At 27.9% G+C, this 22,264-nt stretch overlaps 1 protein-coding gene and 1 non-coding gene across 2 annotated transcripts in view; both read right to left on the bottom strand.

The window, feature by feature from the left end:
- LOC111620248 (squamous cell carcinoma antigen recognized by T-cells 3-like) overlaps positions 1–22,264 on the bottom strand; it is an 87,393-nt gene that overhangs the window by 53,113 nt on the left and 12,016 nt on the right. The window contains exons 2-4 of the mRNA XM_023362145.1: positions 9,919–10,045; positions 5,942–6,046; positions 3,527–3,531 (exon numbers count right to left, since the gene is read on the bottom strand). Coding sequence (XP_023217913.1) covers positions 3,527–3,531; positions 5,942–6,046; positions 9,919–10,045 — 237 coding nt within the window. The remainder of the gene's footprint in view (positions 1–3,526; positions 3,532–5,941; positions 6,047–9,918; positions 10,046–22,264) is intronic.
- On the bottom strand, positions 124–246 carry LOC111620320. Its single transcript, XR_002755899.1, has one exon. It is a non-coding gene; the product is annotated as a U6atac minor spliceosomal RNA (small nuclear RNA).

Here is a 22,264-nt window from a genome sequence, read left to right as displayed (position 1 = left end):
CAAAAAAATATACGTATTTTGGAAATGTTGAGTCGAATTAGTCTAGAATCGATTAATTTTATGAAAGAAAACCTTTCAAACAGCCGTAGTCCGTAAACTATGATTCCTACAAAATTGATTCATAAAGAACGGAACGTATCTACCGTCTTATAGGGGGATCTACTGTATATATATTTGTGTTGAGGACCAGAGGGCATTCCATCTTTATCAAGTGAAATGCTAACTGTCTCTCCTTTCATTCAACACAATTGTAATATACATTTTTTATTGTATTGTCATCAAAGAGATTTTAATATTCATTTGCATATCAAGGCAGACAAGCTTCTCAACAAAAAGGTCGACTCCACTGAAGCTCTCACCAGATTAAGCTGTGAATAATAACAAAAATTAAAACACTTCTATTTTTTAATTTAGTGTTTCTTCTATGTGTGTGGTAGTTTATTGACAAAATTATTGCCAGTCATTCTAATTGTAAAAAGAAACATTGATTACATGAAAATGGATGCAAAAACCTGATATTCTATCACTCATGACAAACTAATTATACTTAAGTTCAGTGCATGCAGATTTCACCATAATATAGTACAAAAAAAAAGTCATCCCATAGCAATATTTTTATCATTTGATTGCTGTTGACATTTGTAAAAACTTGAACTAGTCACGATAAACGTAACTAACTCAAGTTACCATATATTTTACTGTTGGTTTTTACCTGTCCCGTGTTGTTTCAGAACATTTTCTTGTTGACCTCATTTGACCTAACCTGTTGACCCCGAACATACTCATTTCTGCATTGAAACATTTTTGATACTAGATGTTGCTATGCGTCATAATTTTTATATTAAAACAAACTTTCGAAATATAATTTTTTTGTTTTTATATTTTTCAATATATTTATTTTGTTTGTGCAAAATAAAAAAATAATTTTTAATGATACAGTAGCCACAATTATTATTTTAAAAAAAAATTTTTTTTCTTAATCTTAACATTGACAAAAATTCAACATGGCGGCCACGCAATGGAGAAAAATTTCAACATGGGATAGGTTAAACTTTCTGTTAACAGTGTCTTTGCAACCTACTGCAAGGAAAGAGTGCAACAATTCTATTTTGTAAGCCAACACATGGGATCAATTAGTAATTATATATTAACTATTCCACTGGTAAAAAAATGTAAATAAAAAACTGTTATTCTGAAAAATTTAGTTAATTATTTAAAAAATTTTTTATTTTGTAAAAATCACATTGTTTAATATTTTTCAGGACTATTAAATAACACCACAAAACCTTCAAAAATTCCAGCACAAAAATATATTTAAAATAAATAAGTTGTAAGAAACATTTTTGATCCAATTAGGATCTGCATCAGGTCAAAAATGTTTAAAAGAATTAGAATGCAGGATGTTCGAATCTAAATATTTTAAAATCGTCAGAACTGTAAACTTATTTTAATTTTAATGTTAATACTTAGGTATGATTTTTGTTGTATGCAGGTTATAAGGTTTACAGTTCTGACAATTTTAAAATATTTAAATTCGAACATCCTGAATTCTAATTCTTTTGAACATTTTTGACCTGACATATCCTAACTGGATCAAAAACATTTGTCACAACTTATTTATTTTAAATATATTTTTGTGCTGGAATTTTTGAAAGGTTTGTGATGTTATTTAATAGTCTATAACCAGCTTTGTAAAGATTCAGGACATTACTTATTTTTCAGGACATTATTTTGATCATAAAAATTTTTGATAAAATTATTAATCACAAACTTACTTTTTAAAATAAAAGAATATGGTCATCAATTCTTCAAATTTTTCTTCAAAATCAAGTCAAAACATAATTTGTATATTTATTCAATGACATTCTTTTTTCATAGTACAGTAGAGTTCCGTACAATATGCAAATAAAGCAAGCAACACCTTGGAATTTTGCCGATCAGAACTATATGTTTTTTTTCAACTTACACACCAAGGTTTAAACTTTCATAAATCATGTGATGATGCAGGTTTCAATAACATAATTTCCTATAATGCATAACGAATTCCCCACATTGTACTGTACAGGACTCTACTGTATATACTTGTATACTATATTGTTGACAAAAAATTTACAAATTGTTTTGAAAATTCTTTTTACAAAATTTATTCTGTTATAAAGTGTAAATTTCTATTGTAATTATGAATTTAGTACTATGTATGATTATATGTTTTAGATTTTGAAGTTTTTCACTCACAAGGCAATTTATATTTACAAAGAAAACAAAAAGTTAGTGAGCAATAATAAATAAATGTAGCAACTAACCACTCAGAGGAAGATTTGTGTCACATGACAAAGTTATCATTTCTTTCAAAGCGTTGACTTCAAAGCGTCTTGTAACTTTTATATATCTCATATTTCCACATTTTTAACAAATGTAGCCAAAAACAAGCATACTTATAAGACCAATTATTATATTTTATTAGAAAAAATCTCTAATACAATTTCTATTGAAAGTATAATTTTCTAGTCAATTAGATTTATTCTACAGTGTTTTGTATCCATCTGAAACAGATGCAATAAACCAGAAATACAAATAAATCAAATGAAATATTTATATTTGTCTGTTATCAAAATAGAAGAATGAAAACTGATAACATTATTGAAGCAATTTTTAATTTTATACTTTTTATAAGAATATTTTCTGACATTATATATTTAGAATGATATCAGATATATAGAATGATTTATGCAAGTATTTTTTTTATTAAGTTTTTGCTTTTATCCAAGTATTTTTAAAAATTATGCAACTTAAAATCATATTGATTTTTCTTAGTAAAAACAAAAGTAAAAATTAACCAGTTTCACCCAGTATAAATAAAAACAAATAATTTGCATAAGAAAAACTAACTACAATTTGTTGTTTGAATAATAAAGCATGCACAGTACATGCCATATAAACCTGTTACAAGGTCATGTAATCCTGCTGCAAAGTTTCCTAAAATATAAAATCAAAACATTTTAAAAAAGAAATAAAACAAGCGAAAACAAAACACAAATTTTCAGTTTCATTTTTGATAGTCATAAAACTGCATGTACAGAATAAATGTGAAATATGCAAGAAAGTCAGTTGATTGATCATTAAGTGAAGGACAATGCATGCACAGCTTTAAGTTTATATTTATGGTTTGAATGGTCATTTGAATTACATTCTTTTAAAAATTTTTATAAATTCACATTTGTTCCAAAGGATATTTCACCAGGTAACCTGAAGAACTCAGGAGTTAGAAAATGTTTGTGCAGAGATTGTTTTTTGTTTATACACACCGGAAATTGGTTCTGCGATTGTTATTACATTTATTCTGGTGTGGTGTGATGTAATTAACTAAGTAGTTATCTGAAATAAACTTCCATGAAACATTGAAACACTCAATCACTTATTAAAAATATATATAAATAAAAGTTTTTCACATCATAATATTAGAAAATGATACACAATAAAAATAAAAAATAACAACTTTTCAAATATTTATTACTAATTGGTTTACAGGAACTAAAAATTAGAAACTCTATAATAAATTTATGATAATTTATTAACAAAATCAAAGATAGCTAACCATTTCTTAATTTGTTCATTCTAATTATTCCTTTTAGCTTTAAAAATTGTATTGCAAAAAAAAAAACAAACAATATTGATAGATAAATTATTTGTTTTAGTATTCCTTTTCCAAGAATTTTTTAGTGACAAAAAAAATTACGTATTCTATTTTTAACAGTAAGAATTTAATAAAAGAAAAATTGATGTCTCTGATAAATTTGATAAAATATAATATATAGAACATTTACTTAATGTATTATTTGTATTTATCTATGCAATTTGCATATTCATTTCTCGAGGTTCACCTTTAACAATTTGACAACGACTGTTTTGTTGTGTTAATCGAATATTTCTTTAATCAGAATTAATTACCGATTGCGGCTAATGTCAAATGCCGAGGANATTTAGTTTACTAGTTACCAGTACTTTTCGCACAAAAAATGTGGATGTAGTTATGATACCTTGTTTACAATTCACTAAAATGTAATTGGGGTTCCATAATACCACCTTCTCCTCTACTTTTATAATATTAAATGTAATAAATAAAATTGTGTTGTGGCGCCATCTTTTATGAGATTTTGTTATAAAAACTTTTATATTTTTAATTACTATAAAATGGCAAAAAGCTTAATTTTAAGGGTAGGGATGAGCTTTATAATAAAAAAAAACATAAATATTAATAACGAGTAAAATTGTCATTAATTAATTTAAATTTGACTCTACTGGAGATACACATGACCCCCTTTATTTCCTCACCCCGTCGATCTTTAACCACCAAAATTTAACAGCATCAATGCCCCTTATATACAAGTTACCGTACCAAAGTTTGTTTCTTGATCTTTATCCGATTCTGAGATTTTAAACGAAATAGACGCAACACACACAGGCACCCTGGACATTTTTTTCCCTTTGTAAACTTTATAATTGTTCCTTAACATTTTTAGTATAACATAGTCCTATATATAATAATTTTCTGAAAAGGTAGTTGAAAGTTGCTTGTATTGCAGTGTACGGATATTATCTGTAAAATTCATTTACTGGGGTTTGATTTGAATTTTCTAAGTTTTTCAGCTGTGCGCGTATTTTAAATTTAACATGTAATAAAATTTATTTATTATTATTATTTTATAATTCAATACATTCATTGTGGATTGCAATGGATGTATTAAATACAACCATTTGGCTGATGATCTTAACTGCGGCTAATTTTAGGGGTAGGGCTTATATTATGAACATCCTGAAAAATCATGCTAGGGCTTATTTTCAGGGAAATATGGTATGATAAAATATCATTTGATGGCTGCAGCTTAGAGCAATCTTGTTTAAAAAATGTAAATTGAAAAGAAATTAATTAAAAATGATTAATTAATAAAAATATCACACAGAGAAATAACCCAAAATTCAATTATTGTGTTGAATTTTGTGTGGTTCCCATGTATAATGTCTAAAGACTGTTCATGTTAATGTCATAACTTGTTGGTGTAAATAATCAGTATCTTTGCATCACTATTAATTTTAATTATTGTTTAATTTGGATAAAAACTGATCAGTTTAATCAATAACAGATACATTTATAACTGCAACAAATAATATCAAAAATATACACAGCTAACTTTAACAATACATTCTTTCATTTTAAAAAAAATACAGATTTTTAACTGATATTAATTAAAATTTGTATCTTTATTAATTAATAGTTGATAAGAATACAGTAATACCTCAACTTACGCTACACCGACTTACACGAACCCGGAGTTACGCGATTTTCAAATCTTGTCGATTCGTCTTTTGTTTGAGCGCCACGCAACTCTTGAATACTCACTCCCCCACACTATTGTTCAGCTTACATATTTGGACGTGTCGCGCAGAATCGTCGCATAGCTACAATTTATTTTGTGTTATTTATTTCTGTTTTTGTTATATCTACGGAGACTTGAGAGACTATGTGGTGATTTCTTGTAACCGTGAATGAATCAAAAGATGAGATAAGATTAATAAGATAATTTATTAGCTTACATACATCCAATTTGGATTTTACACAAATTGCAAAATTATACCACGACTTACGCGAATTCAACTTACGCAGTTATCGCTCAGTCCCACCTATCGCGTAAGTTCGGGGTATCACTGTATTAAAGATAATATTTTGAACTTGATTATTTTATATTCATCACTAATATTTTATTTTGAATTAGTACACATTTAAACAAACAACAGATGCTAAAAATAAATTATAAAATAAAAAATTTTATATTCATTTATTTCAACAGATGCTTTATCATCTCTGTGTGTAAGAAATTGACATAAGAACAAACAAATTATAAAATTAAATTACTGTTTGATAATTTAGAATAAAATTACTTACACATATAATCTTTTACAGCACGTTCAAACAAATTATTTAAAGCTATCTTTTCTTCTTCAGATGAAGCTATTTTCGCTTCATCTGTTAACCATTCCAACCATAATTCTGCAAAGTAACTTTATTTTGTTACTATGTTATACATATTTTACATATGTTTAATTACTAATTAAACTACTGTATAAAGTAACTTGTATAAATTAAAAAAAAAAAATTAAAATCTATTAATTAAATCTATTTGCTACAAAAAAATAACAATAAATATTGCAGATCATACACTATTTTTGCAATTAGTAACAAATCATACAGAATAAATAATTCATTTAACTTTCCACTCTTTGTTTTTTTAAATGGTCAGAAATATATTCAGGAAAAATTTTCACAGTCACACTTTTTCCTAGATATAACTAGTCAATAATTAGTTAAAATTCAATAGAAAATTTTATTATTATGGTATCAGAAGGCTGATCCATAAAATGAACAAATGATTAAATTTGTTGTGACAATACACAGTAGTAGTTATCAATAGCTGGATGACCAAGGTAGTTAAGGCATCAGTCTACTGCTCCAGGAACCCAAGATGAAATCCAGATGGTCAAAAATTTCAGGAAGTTTTAGGTGATTGGTCATACCAGATATGTCAAGCCCTATTCCAAACAATAGAGGTAGCTAGGTAGTTTGGAATAGGGCTTGACATATCTGGTATGACCAATGAGCTTGGTTGAATCCAGGATGAGTACAATTAAAAGACCTTTTAGTACCAATAGAATGAAAAGAGTAAAAAGAAACAAAAAATATATATATATACATAAAAAGCTTATAATTTTAAATATATATAAAAATGAATGTATGTCTGTCTGTCCTTCATGCATTACTACACTATTTATCCGATTGCCATGAAAACTTTGGGAAGTTATTTAATATACTCCTGCAAAGGTTTCTGGCATAGTATATTTATCCTACGATAGATGGCACACATGTATACTAACATTTCATAGTGAGCATTTCAGCATGGTTAGGAGTTGAAACTTGAAATTTGGTACACAGTTAGGGTACATCACGAGAACGCACACTAACAAGGGATTTTTTGTAATTCCATTCGTGGGGAAAGGGACAGGATTGACTTCAACAATGGAAGTGTTAAGAGAAAGCAACATGCAAGATTTATAGGTGCAGATGTGGTTTTTTTGCATTAAATCGAACATAATTTTAGACCCAACTAAAAATTTTCTAATTAGTCTGGAAACAGGGGAACCTAAGTCTTGCACTCTGTGAAAACGGGTAAGATTGGCTGTAATGTAATAATCTTAATCTTCGCTATTGTTACTTTTTGCCCAAGCAATACCGGGCTTATCTGCTAGTTTTAAATAATTTATATTTTACTAATCATTGTCATAATTTATGAATTTCAGAAATTACTATTAGAATTAAAGTTTTTGATTGACTGTAAACTCGATATGCCACTGAGCCAGGAATTTCCCTTTATGGGAAAAGGCTACCCTAATACACAGGGTATTCGACAGACAACACATAAGAACATTAGAGGCCACAGAAATCTACAGGGCCGACATAAGAGGAGCATGCATCAACACAGATTACATTCCCATACCAAATGCATGGTAGCATTACTTAGACTCTTAAAGGAATATACATTGCTTAATATACATCACAACCGTTGTTCGAACTGATTTTAAAATTTTTTTAAAAAAATTACGTGTACAACACAGCAACATTCCATGAATAAAACAGTTATTTTCATTTGACATTTCCTGATGAAGGCCAATTAAGGAGTGGCCAAAAAGATTTGAATGTTGAATTTGGATGTTTTGCTGGAAATTTTACATTTAGGTGAGAGTCTATATATGTCATTCCAGTTTACTGTTGTGGTTTTTATANAAAATACTCATTAGTAAAATAAAATCAAATTTGAAAAAACTTATATATTTAAAATGTTTTACAGTAATACCTCAATTTTAATTTTGATGATATGAAACCGTGCTTTGCAATTTGTTTATGCTTCTGACACAATATAGTGCTATAAATTAAGACACTTGGCGGATTTTCTCATCTTTATTTAGTTGATACGTTTTTTCCACACGTATCAACTAAATAAAGATGAGAAAATCCGCCAAGTGTCTTAATTTATAGCACTATATTGTGTCAGAAGCATAAACCTCGATTTTAGTTGACTTCGGTTATCGTCAATTTCAGTTTTCGTCACCTTTTTCTGCGAAAAATTTGTCTGTTTTCGTCAGCGTGCCCACGTGACCTCATTGATAATTTTGCAAAAACAAAGAGCGACCCACGCATTTTCTTGCTTTTGACTTTGTTTCTCGTTGTATGAGCATTATTACCCTGCACCTCTAGACAAACAATTCCATTACTTTCCTTTCCTTTTTGCTCAATCATAGGACCAAAGAAAGTTTCCAGAGCCAAAAGCCTTTTGAAGAAGAAGGCCATGAGCATGACTGAGTTGAAGAAGGAAATCATTGAAAAATACAAGAGAGACATTAATATTGCCGAAATCGGCTGCTTTATATTCATTTTATATTAATTTCTTATTGTTTTTAGTATTAAACACTATATTTATTCTCTATAAAATGTGTTTTTGATATGTATTTTGGAGTGTCTAGAACAAATTAATTGGATTTACATTGATTCATATATAATTAATTGCTTCAGTTTTCGTCAGTTTCGGATTTTGTTGATTATTTTCAGACAGATTATCAACAAAAACAGAGGTATCACTGTATCATCTACTTAAGAAGCTGCATACACTAAATTTAAATCATTAATTTTACCTCCCAAACAAGGCATTCATTACAAAAATGAAACAATTTAAAAATGATTCAAGTTGAATAACTCAGAAGACATTCCAACAGCTGCACTGCACTGCAGCATCCACCATTTGAAAGTGTAGTGCTGCACTGTTTGCAAGCACTTCAGTTAAACCTTCAGTAATGATTGTAGTACTCTCACAGCAAAATCAGCAGTGTTGAATTTAACAAGTCAATATCATAATTCTATCAAGGCTTATAAAACAGAATGATTTTGGGAATGAAAGTAGCCTATATTCTTTATGGGACTATCCTAAATGTATGCACAAAGTTTCATAGAAATTGGAATCAGGCTTCTTACAAATTGGAAAAGTTACAATCAAGAAAAAAAATTTTTTCTCTAATGAATAATAATTTATTATAAAATAATACATTATATAAATTAGTAAATTATGAATGAAATAAAAAAATAGAATGAAAAGATAGAGATAAATACATATAATTTAGAATATTATAATAGAAAGAACAATCATCCTTTACATTCTCTTTCTAACATTGCTTTAGCAATTCCTGCAACACAAATGAACATAGAAAGATTATTTTCTAGACTGAAGTGTATTCCTTACCTTTGCATACAAATATGAAAACTGAAGTACAGTGGAACCTCGGTAAATGGCCTTAATCAGTTCCTGATGTTTGGACTTATACCGAATAGGATGTACACCAAACCAACCTTTCCCATAAGAAGTGATGTAAAAATGATTAATCCATTCTCATGTAAAAAAACCCCTCTTGATATGGTATATTAATGGGGTTGTAAAATAATTTAAACACTGTTTGAGCACATTAATANGTTTTGCTGGAAATTTTACATTTAGGTGAGAGTCTATATATGTCATTCCAGTTTACTGTTGTGGTTTTTATAGACTGTAAATAAAAGTAGAATTTCTAAACTTAAATTTTTTGGAACTATTCAATCAAAATACAAATTATGTTACTGTATAAAAAAAAAATACACTAATGATGAATTAAAATAATTGTCCGAGAAACTGTTCATTTAAATAATTATTTCTTTAATTTTACAAGAAAAAGTTTTAATTTTAAAACTATGTTGCAAAGACAACTATTTTTTTTAGATGTTATCTGAAAAATTCTTATCTAAAATTTAAAAAAAAAAAAAAGCAAAATCATAAAATACAATACCTGGAGATAATGGAAAAATTTTATTTGCATTTTCTCTTGCTTCCCTTAATTGAAACAAATCTCCCGATTTGCGTAATAATCTAATCAGTTCTATATGAGGATCATATAAGTACGGGTTTTCTGACACCTAAAAATAAAAATTATTATTATTAATATATTGGATTTAATAAATTTTTATTTATTAATAACAATTTTTAAAACAAAATATGATAATTTACTTCATTACATTTTTCTTATAAAATTATTACAATACAAATATAAATAGCAAAAACTTCTATGCAAACTGGACTGTTCTGTAACACAAAATACACAACAAAAAACCTAAGTCCTTCCAGTAACAACATTTTAATGAAAAACAAACATTTTTAACTTCCTCCTGAGATCTACATCAAGTTTANCAATAATGTTCAAAAGAATTAGAATGCAGGATGTTCGAATCTAAATATTTTAAAATCGTCAGAACTGTAAACTTATTTTAATTTTAATGTTAATACTTAGGTATGATTTTTGTTGTATGCAGGTTATAAGGTTTACAGTTCTGAAAATTTTAAAATATTTAAATTCGAACATCCTGAATTCTAATTCTTTTGAACATTTTTGACCTGACATATCCTAACTGGATCAAAAACATTTGTCACAACTTATTTATTTTAAATATATTTTTGTGCTGGAATTTTTGAAAGGTTTGTGATGTTATTTAATAGTCTATAACCAGCTTTGTAAAGATTCAGGACATTACTTATTTTTCAGGACATTATTTTGATCATAAAAATTTTTGATAAAATTATTAATCACAAACTTACTTTTTAAAATAAAAGAATATGGTCATCAATTCTTCAAATTTTTCTTCAAAATCAAGTCAAAACATAATTTGTATATTTATTCAATGACATTCTTTTTTCATAGTACAGTAGAGTTCCGTACAATATGCAAATAAAGCAAGCAACACCTTGGAATTTTGCCGATCAGAACTATATGTTTTTTTTCAACTTACACACCAAGGTTTAAACTTTCATAAATCATGTGATGATGCAGGTTTCAATAACATAATTTCCTATAATGCATAACGAATTCCCCACATTGTACTGTACAGGACTCTACTGTATATACTTGTATACTATATTGTTGACAAAAAATTTACAAATTGTTTTGAAAATTCTTTTTACAAAATTTATTCTGTTATAAAGTGTAAATTTCTATTGTAATTATGAATTTAGTACTATGTATGATTATATGTTTTAGATTTTGAAGTTTTTCACTCACAAGGCAATTTATATTTACAAAGAAAACAAAAAGTTAGTGAGCAATAATAAATAAATGTAGCAACTAACCACTCAGAGGAAGATTTGTGTCACATGACAAAGTTATCATTTCTTTCAAAGCGTTGACTTCAAAGCGTCTTGTAACTTTTATATATCTCATATTTCCACATTTTTTACAAATGTAGACTTCAAAGCGTCTTGCAACTTTTATATATCTCATATTTCCACATTTTTTACAAATGTAGACTTCAAAGCGTCTTGCAACTTTTATATATCTCATATTTCCACATTTTTAACAAATGTAGCCAAAAACAAGCATACTTATAAGACCAATTATTATATTTTATTAGAAAAAATCTCTAATACAATTTCTATTGAAAGTATAATTTTCTAGTCAATTAGATTTATTCTACAGTGTTTTGTATCCATCTGAAACAGATGCAATAAACCAGAAATACAAATAAATCAAATGAAATATTTATATTTGTCTGTTNTAATGTTAATGTTTCAAAATTTGTTATTCAATATAATTTAAAATTTAATAAATAAAGATGTATATATGTATTTTGTTCAAAGTCATTCTTTTATAATTCATACTTATAACAATTTTAGGTCATTTAATAAATATTTGATTAGACTTTTTATTTGGTAACTGCTTTGCTAGAATCTTTAACAACAACAAACGTGATTATTTTAAATTCATATTTTATTTGTTTTTCTAAAAGATTTGCTGCTGATTAATGTTGTTATTTTCAAATTTAGATTTCATAACTGAAAAGTTTTATTAACTGTCATGGTAACCAAACCATATTAAACCAGTTACTGGTTCTTAGCAGATCAGATAAAGTAAACCAAAACAGAAACGAAACCATTTTTTATTGTAATTTGAGTCCCTGAAATTTAGTTTTAATCTGAATTTAGCCAAAATCATATTTTAAAAAATTGTAAAAGAGAAATACAGTAGAGCGTCGTTTATCCGAAAGCTGGTTATCCGAAACGTCCGTTATCCGAAAGCATCCAGTCGGCAAATTTAAATTTTCGCTAGTGCTGTGGCGCTGCAATCTTCGGCTATTTCTCGGGCTAATCAAATATTTTACGTTTTTGATACTAAATTAACATCTGAAGTATAATTTTTTATTGTTTTTATGTTTTTCAATAAATTTATTTTGTTTGTACAAAATAAAAAAATAATTTTAAACGATACAATAGTCTTCGCTAGGCTTAACATCGACGAAAATTCAACGCGAAGTGACACGCAATGGAGAGAAATTTCAACATGGGATAAATTAATATATATTTTCGTACATGATTCGTTATCCGAAAAATAAGTTATCCGAACCACCCCAGTCCCCAATTGATTCGGATAAACGACGCTCTACTGTAGTTTAGTCAGTATTAAGTTAGTTATTTTTTAAGTCAGTATTAAAATGGAAATAATATAAATGATCAAAAATACAAAAGTGAAATCTTGCTATTTACACAGAAACTCATGCCATTAATTTATCACTTGATTTTCTACATAAATATAATTATAAAATTTTATGCAAATTCTTACAATAATTGTAGAACTATTACAGTTAATTTAAATTTTAAAATATTAGTTAATTATCTTAAATTATAAACTCTCAGGTTATAAAAGTAAAATTCATACTTTTTGATTTTATTCTAGAAACAACTGCAAAAAAATGGTCTAAAATATTTGATGTGCGTATACAAGTAAAGTAATCAGAGGGCATTTCATCACATATTTCATTGGAAATAGATGTATCAGCAATGTCTAACAATATGAAATTTTCAAAAAAACATATTCATGTGTTGTTGCTTCATCAATTCAAAAGTCGTCAAAATGCAATAAAGGCTCATGATCTCACAAGTAAGGTATTTGGCAAGGACAGTCAACAGGAAGACCTGCTACAATTGGTTTAAGAAATTTAAGGGTGAAGATCTCTTGCTTCAAGATGAACCCCACCAGGCAGCAATTCCACCATTGATGATGATGCTCTGCAACTGATAGATGGAAATCCATCTATCAGTTGCAGAGCATCATCAGTGATGAGTGTTCCTATCAGGGCTGTGGAGTCGGAGTCGTAGAGTTTTGGTGTTTTAGCCGGAGTCAATCGTCAAAAAATCCACCGACTCTGACTCCTTTTTATTTCCCAACTTGCTATGTATATAAAACGGAAAAGTATTGAAATTGTGTCAAATTTGACCTTCCAAGTTTTTTTTGCAAATCTACACATACGTTTGGAGACCACCCGAACCCCCAAAAAAGTCAATAAAAGAGGAAAAATTCGCGTGCGTATGTGTTGGCATCTAATTTGTTTAATTTCTTTACTTTCTGTTCTGAGATATTGTTTAATATCTCAAAATGGGTAAAGTTTAAGAAACGAAATGTGGCACTGTAGCTTGCATATAAAGGGAATAATACTATTAAATTTTGGTTCTTAATTAAAGGTCAACAGGATGAAGACATAAAAGGGGTCATGTGTCATATCTCTTAATGAATATTTTACTTGTTATTAGCATTCAAAATTTAAAAAATAAAAAGTAAAACTTGTCTCTATCCTCAAAGTAAGCTTTTTTGTCATTTTATAATAGTACAGTAAAACCCGTTAAGATGTTCTCACCTACAATGTTAGAATGTATATGGGGACATGATTTAGTTCAACCACTCCAACGTTTAATAACTAACTCCTGTGTTAAACCATCTGACTCTGATTCTAACCACTCTGACGCTTAATAACTAACTCCTGTGTTAAACCATCTGACTCTGATTCTAACCACTCTGACCACAGAAATTATTAGGCTTCAAACAGAGTGAACAAAATCATGCCCCCCTACACAGTCTAACATCCACACATATTAAAAAAAACCTTGAATCTTTTGCATATCTTGAAATTTCAAGGTGTCCTGAGTCCAAAAATGTAAAAATTTGGGCGTGGTCATTTTTTGACCGAGCGCTATACTTTCCCTCTGTTATATATAACGGCTGGAAAAGTAAAAATTATCGAATATATATTTATATATTGACTGTGTCATTACTTAGAGGAGTCTTTTAGCTTTGGAATAAAAAGTTTCTACGTTCACAATGTTTAAAAATAATCAAACGCCAGCCTTTTATTGTAGAATCTGACATTTTTTACATTAAAAACTTAAGAATCTTCTCACCAACCATCAAGTCCTTTGCAAATTTTATAACTGGTTCATCCCTCCTTCTCTTTTACAACCTGATAATACATACTAATTTAAAGCTATAAACAACTGTTTCAAACTAGATTAATTATTAGTTTAAATGTTATAAAATTATATAACAACCAAGCTCAAATCTTAATCAAATATCTTTCAGTTATAAGTAGACTTGATTCAAGTCTAGTCCAAAAGAAATTTGACTTTTAGAAATTTGCTTAAATTTCATTCAATAAATATTCATGCCATCTTTTATATTTTATAGGTTACATATTAAATTTACTACAAAAAATACCTCAGAAGCTGGAAAAGGATATAAATACTCACAGATAACTTCCGTACTGGTTCAGACAGACAGCTATATTGGCACAAATGAACATTTTTGATCATTTTCAGAGATCTTCTTCAGGCTATTGTGTTTCCGTAAATTGAATGCTATTATTCAAACAACTATTTTAAAACAGAACATTCTATACGCCATGTAACAATATTCAAATTCAAAAAATAAATATGATGTACTTAATGACAAAATATGACAATAATAAATTTTTAAAAAATATTCACATAACTTTCCATAATACAATTGAAGATAACTAGAAAAATTTTTTAAATGTTGTAACACACACATTAATGACTAGTGAATGAGGTGACAAAATTTATAATAATGTGCTAATGTATGCTATAGTCAGAGGTAAATAACATTGCTTTCAACACTTGTGATAGGTTACTTTCTTTACTATTAACCACTCAGCAGTGAAGGACGGATATATCCATTAAATTCTTTTGGGGGATATCGCCAAAAACTACCATGAAAAAAAAATTCACATAAAAAATAAATTATGTAACAACAAAAAAAGACTTTTCTTTACTAGACATAACTGTTTACAAAATCTTCTTCTGAAACGATGATGAGAAAAAACACGTGAAAAATTACTTTAAAAATTTCCCACGTTTATTCTCCACTACTTTGGGATAGCACTATACCTGACTATTCCACTGTTGAAAGGTTGATGCAATGTCTCGAGTATTGCTTTATAAATTTTAGTTTATGCTATTCTTAGCTGTTGATTAAAAATATTCATATGCCAATGTAGCTGTCTGCTAGAATCAGTATAGGCAGTGTCTGTATTTAAATTTACTACATTTGCAGAAAGCATCTTAAGAAAACATTGAATGTCAAAGAGAAATTAAAAATCCTACATGAAAATATCAATTTTGTTCTGGAATTTCTAAATTATAAGAATTTTGATTGCAAAATAAAAATGGTTATGATATCAGATCCAAAACCATAACTCTAAAAAGTTCCTTTTTATAGTTTTTGTTCCTGATTCTGCATAACCAGTGACCACCAACAAACACATATTAATTGGCAAATAAATACAAGAAAATAAGAAATATTTATTTGTGTTTTTACACCTTGTATTTTTAAAATATATTTTAACTGAGAAATGAACAAAATCTGGTACCACACTGAAATAAAAAATAAAACTCATACTTGTTAAGAAAGCAAAAAATAAGGATTTATTAGGAACATTTTCAGCCTATAGTTTGGCCAGTTTCAGCCAATTAAAGCAAAGAGCATCTCTACCCATAGATCACACCAAGCATTATTCCAAACTCAGCCATTACCAATCAATAGTAAATTTGAAAAAAGCTGTTGGGTTGATGAAAGTACAGACAAATAAAGATACACTGTAAAACAAGAAACAATTAAATGGGCAAATCCTGACCAAAATTTTTGGGTATGCTGAATGTTATAATAAGAATAATAGGCCTATCTCTAGCAAAAATGGTAAGCTGAAACATTATTTGGTATGAATAAAAAAGTATGGACTATTATAAAGCCCATTATATCTACACATGAAATATATTATAANGATTATTCTAAACAAATAATCACAATATAATAGCCTGATACAATCCAGTAGTTGTTGGCTTACTACATATGTACCAGTACATTGAGTTTGTAGATGCTAATTTATGTATTTAGGTTTTTTGTTGCATATTTTGTAATACAAATATAAAATATTACATTTCCATTGAATGCAATAATAAAAAACATTCACATAATCAAAATTTTACAATTTTTTTTTTCTATCTGTAAAATAATATGTTAAGTAAACTGCCTTTCAACATTAATAGCTTTTCTTTTTAACATAAAATATACATTGTCAAAAGTATTTGCATAAATATTTTGTTTAAAAGAAAACTATTAATGCTGAAAGAGAGTCTATTTAATGTGTTATTTTAAATATTTTGATGAGAAGTTTAAGTAAAAACTTTCTTTTTCATCTGTAATCTAAGATAAAATACTTTAAAAATTAATTTAAAATGTAAGTATCATTGTTTCAGATGTTACTTTCTATACAAAATATATAACCAAATTAAAAGAAAGACCAAGACTAGCATCATAATAAATGGTATTCTTTTTGAAATGAAATAATATTAAGATCTTAGTTTGTGGAAGATATTGCATCTTCTAATTTAGCTTCAAAGCACTGTTCCCAAACCAGCTGCATCTGATCTTTTAGCAGTAACAGTATCATAGATATATTGTTCAACATATTAAAAAATATTTAATAAATATAAAACTTTTATGTTAGAAAAAGCTACAACTGCAGTTATACTACTACTATTACTCCTCCTCGGCATTACAGCCCATGTATGGCCTTGGCCTCTCTGACAATCACAGCTCAATCTTGACAATCTTCTACACGTTTCCTCCAATCACCAATCCCCATCTTCCTCAAATCATCCAGCCTCTATTTTGATTTGATATTTCGTGCTGGTGAGAGTCATTTGCATCATAGTTATAACTTCCTTAATTAGAAAAACAAGGCATATAATTTACATAATTTTCATATAAATCTAACCAATTCTTTACTAATGAAATCAGATTTTCTCTTCATTCTTCAATTTCAAATAATGCTTTTTATAGAAACTTTGTTAATGATTGAGCAAGCCATTTCTTGAGTGACTATAGAAACCTTTATGCTATTTACTTATTAACAACTGGTTTATTTATGATCTATATTAAGCCTTTCAAATAAATTATTATAAAAGTTAATTCTAAAAATAGTCACTATCTCATAAGGCATTTAATGGTTAGATCAATAAATTCTCTACAATTAGTGATTAAAAAATTGTTATATCTGAAGGCAAAGATCATATTAGATTCCTTTCTTGTTGGGATACCAGCTATATTCCAATTAGAAAATTCTTAGGAATTCCATAATCCTGTATATGCAGGTATATAGAAACACTACTGGTAATTCAATGATCCAGAACTAACAGCCTATTACAACCGTAAAAAACATTCATAATATAATGTATTGTATCAATCCATATCATTTGCTGTATGTATCAGTGAAATATATTCTATATCATGTTTGCATACTTTCGTTTTTAAGGAGACAGTTGATTCAATACAAACTCTTAATTTTAGTTACTGATGAAAGGCGGTAAAATGTAAGTCAGCATGAAATGCATATAGTTATATATGTAATCAACCAAAATAAACATAATTAAATCATAGCTCTGGATCATCAAATTACCAGTAGCATTCCTATACACCTGCAGACACAGGATTACAAATTCCCAAGAATTTTCTAATCATATTAGATATGTAACTAAAAATGCTTTATTTGCAAGAGCTGCAGGACCAAGTCTTCATCTGAGTCAATTTTTTCTCCCAGATATTTTCTTAATTTATTTTAATCACAAATTTCCTTATGAAATGGTGACATTTTTTTTATATCTTTGATAGCAAATTTCATAGTAATTTAATTGAACAACTTTAAAAAAATCCATAAATAATCCAACTGGTTTATTGAACATGACACATTATAGTAGTGTGTTGTTTATCTGAAAGTCGGTTATCCGAAAGCATTCCAGTCGGCAAATTTAAATTTTCGCTAGTGCTGTGCCACTGCAATCTTTGGCTATGTCTTGGGCTAGTCCAAGACATAGCCCAAGACATTTTTTTGTTGGTGTTTGTGTTTTAGCTGGCAGCACTGGCACTTTTGTGTGGTGTTTTTCTGAAGACTGTGTGTCGTGCTGAATTGAACGTTTTTGATACTAGATTAACTTCTGAAGTAAAAATTTTTTTTTTGGCACAAACCCACAACCAACTACTAGTGTTCAGTGATTTTTATAGTGAATTGATTGTGGATTGATTTAATTATGGACAAATTTATTTGCTTAAATTGAAGATTATATAACATTAATAATGCATTAATTTTATTATAATTTTCATTTTTTAAACCAATCAATTTTCTAATCTCGCTTAAATCACTCTTAATATAATCATTAATAAAAAGTTACATTCCAAAGAAGAGGCATTAAAATCAAATAAAACAAACATAATCATAATGGTGCAATTTAAAAGAACGTTTAGTACCTTGTACCCTATGGCAGAATAGTAATTTATATTGTTCTACAAAGTTAACACTGTTACTTGTAATAATTATTTTTAGTAGTCATCATTTAAGTGTTTTTTTAGATGCAATATAGATGAAAATGCAGTTTCTAAAAAAAATTAATGCATTTTCATCTATATTGCAATAAAATAAAGTAAAAAAGATATTTTTCTAGAAAATAATTCTTAGTAGTAAATGAAATGCTTTTTATTCACTACTAACCAAAATTATCTTCACTGTAAATAAGCCTTACAACAGTACCAATACTTTTTAATTTTTGACAGTGAAAACTATTTTCATTTATTTTCTAAACCCCACTGGTTATACATGATTCACAATTTTACTTTTCTTAATTAATAATTAATGCATAATATTCATATTAAAACTGTTAAATAAAATAAATCTGCATGAATATATATAAATCAATTTTAATACCATATTTACTCGCATAAAAGATGAGGTTTTTATCCATTTTTCACTGCTTGGTCATCCTATACATGCGAGCGAAGGATTCATTTCATTTTTGTATAATTTTTGCAAACTGTGTATTTGCATTTTTTCCGGATTCTCACCTTTTGGTGATTAAAAACAAAAGTATTTTATCTGGGTTGTTTGAATCGTTCTTGTGTATTGTCAGGAGTAAAGATGAATAGCAATAGGAAAAGCAAAGCTTTTGAATTGAATTCCAAAATTACACAAGAGCCCAATATAAGTTTTAATTCATTCCCATGTGAAAACAGATGATTATTTGGAAATCAGAATTTGAAGAAACTCATAAGTGTAATCGACAAAGAGTGAATTCGACTGTTAAGAATTGGAAAAAAAAAAAAAGGTTCCTAATTGTCCTGCTTTACATGAACAAATTATGTTGTCGATTTTACAAGATTTTTCCTTGAAATTTAAAAATGCCAGTAATTTTTGCAGGACAATGTGTGCATTTATGTGCATTTGATATTTTATTTGTGATTAAATGAAATAAAATTAGAATTGTATTAATAAATCTAATTTTCTTTATTTTGATCTTTAATTAAAGTCACACCTCGTCCTATATGCGAGATCATCTTATATTCAAGTAAATATGGTAAATTGAATTATTCAGTATCAATTCAGTTATACTAACTGAAGTGCCTAGCTTTGCTCAGAAAAATAACAACATATTAAGCAGAGTTAATATACACCTGAAATCACAATATGCACATTTAATAGTTCAAACAAATTTGCAACATATGCAACAAGAAGTGAGAGAAATTCAATTTGCTAGAATTTAAACTCAGAGTAACACTGCTGAACCAATTGGTGATAAAATTGAAGTCACTTGCTCAGTGTTCAAAAAATAATGGTAGTAATATGCATTAGATATAAAGTTGCAGCTTACTAGTCTTTCTTCATAATTCTAAATCAAATTTCTCAGATTAAAATTTACAACAAAAATTTCAAAATTGTACTTTTCTGTTTTGTATTTTCCAAGATTTTTTAATGAAATTTCACAATAAATGTGTCAATTCTTTATTCTTTCCTAGAAATTTATTATTTGATGCCATTAGCTTATTTCAATATAAAATGCAATTTTTTTCAAACTTGTTCATCCTATCTATTCCAAACTTCCCGCAATATAATTACAAAAATCACATTCTTGTAAAATTAATTCAAATTATTAAAAAATTAATTACATATATAAATCCAAAGATTTTTGTGAAAAACTAGAGAGTAAATCTTCAAAGTTCAGTTCAGAAAACAAAAACATAACAAGCTAAAATTCTGACCAAAAACTATTTTAACTCAAAAGAAATTTTAGGGACAGTTTGACATAGGTAAAAAAATGGCAGTCATACATTCAGTACTGCAACAGACTGACAGACTGACTAATCAAATTTTATTTGATCAGCTATCACTGATGTCTACTTTCGCTCATTTATGACACAACATAACCTACTGTATTCAAATTTCATGGTTTGCATTATATCCACCAGCTTCCAGTCAAAACTTCCTATTCATGTCAAAGACCTGATAAAAAGCAGTTGTGAATTATTTACTCTTGAAAACAATCAAGTTGTTAAATCTAGCAATGACATCAAGAGTGTTGTTAAACTTGTTTTCTTAAAGTGCTTTCTTTATGCAGTAATCCCCATAGCAGTCTAATTAGTTTAAGGTTAAATCTACAGCACTTGTTTCAGCTGCTTTTTTTGCTGCAATAACAATAACTGCCTCTATGCAGGATATGAATTACTATATGATGCGACAGTAAAGTTATAAAGTTTTGATCACCATGAATCAACATTCTGTTTGTAATAATTTTTCTTTGAAAATACTCATTAGTAAAATAAAATCAAATTTGAAAAAACTTATATATTTAAAATGTTTTACAGTAATACCTCAATTTTAATTTTGATGATATGAAACCGTGCTTTGCTATTTGTTTATGCTTCTGACACAATATAGTGCTATAAATTAAGACACTTGGCGGATTTTCTCATCTTTATTTAGTTGATACGTTTTTTCCACACGTATCAACTAAATAAAGATGAGAAAATCCGCCAAGTGTCTTAATTTATAGCACTATATTGTGTCAGAAGCATAAACAAATATAAAAGCACGGTTTCATATCATCAAAATTTAAATTTTATATAATTTATCTTTTTGTAGCTAGCAAAGTCGTTGCATTCCGTATTTTCTTCGTTGTTGAAACTGAAAGGAATCACTTATCAAAACATGAAAACGTGTAACGAATTTTTTTCGGATAATGTATCAGAGTTTTCAAATTTTACTGAGTTGTGAAAAAGAATGTGGCCACTACCGAGTAAGAAATAGAGAATATGAACGACATAAAAAGACAGAACTGTATAGTATAAGAGTATTTTTCATTTTCATCTAAATTACTTGTTCCAATTAAATCATTACAACTATTTTTTCCACAACTGACATCTATAGAAACCCACTAATATCTGCAAGAGTATAACGCTTCACAAATAGAACTAATAGTTTTAATATTACAATTCATAAATATAAAAGTTTACGTAATTCTATAAACAAAAGATACATAAACTTCTAATTTAATTAATATAAAGAAAAATCAATTTTTGTGTTTATCAACTTTCTTCGAATAACAAAATCCTCAATATTATGAATTACAACATCTTTCATTTCTTTTTCTGTTATCAATATAGACCTAATTTCATTTTTTAATCGTCTTTCAAATACAGTAGAGCGTCGATTTTTCGAATGAATTTGGGACTGGGGTTGTCCGGATAACTGATTTACGTAAGAAAAAATAGTTTAATGTATCCGATGTCGAAATTTTTCTCCGTTGCGTGTCGCTTCGCGTTGAATTTTCGTCGATGTTAAGCCTAACAAAGACTATTGTATCGTTAAAAATTATTTTTTTATTTTGTACAAACAAAATAAATATATTGAAAAATATAAAAATAATAAAAAATTATACTTCAGATGTTAATTTAGTATCAAAAACGTAAAATATTTGAG

Source organism: Centruroides sculpturatus, unplaced genomic scaffold (genome assembly GCF_000671375.1).
Source record: "Centruroides sculpturatus isolate CEXI.00-Female unplaced genomic scaffold, Cexi_2.0 scaffold4, whole genome shotgun sequence".
NCBI lineage: Eukaryota > Metazoa > Arthropoda > Arachnida > Scorpiones > Buthidae > Centruroides > Centruroides sculpturatus.
Note: the sequence above shows the minus strand (reverse complement) of the source record. Positions and strands in the feature narration are given on the sequence as shown.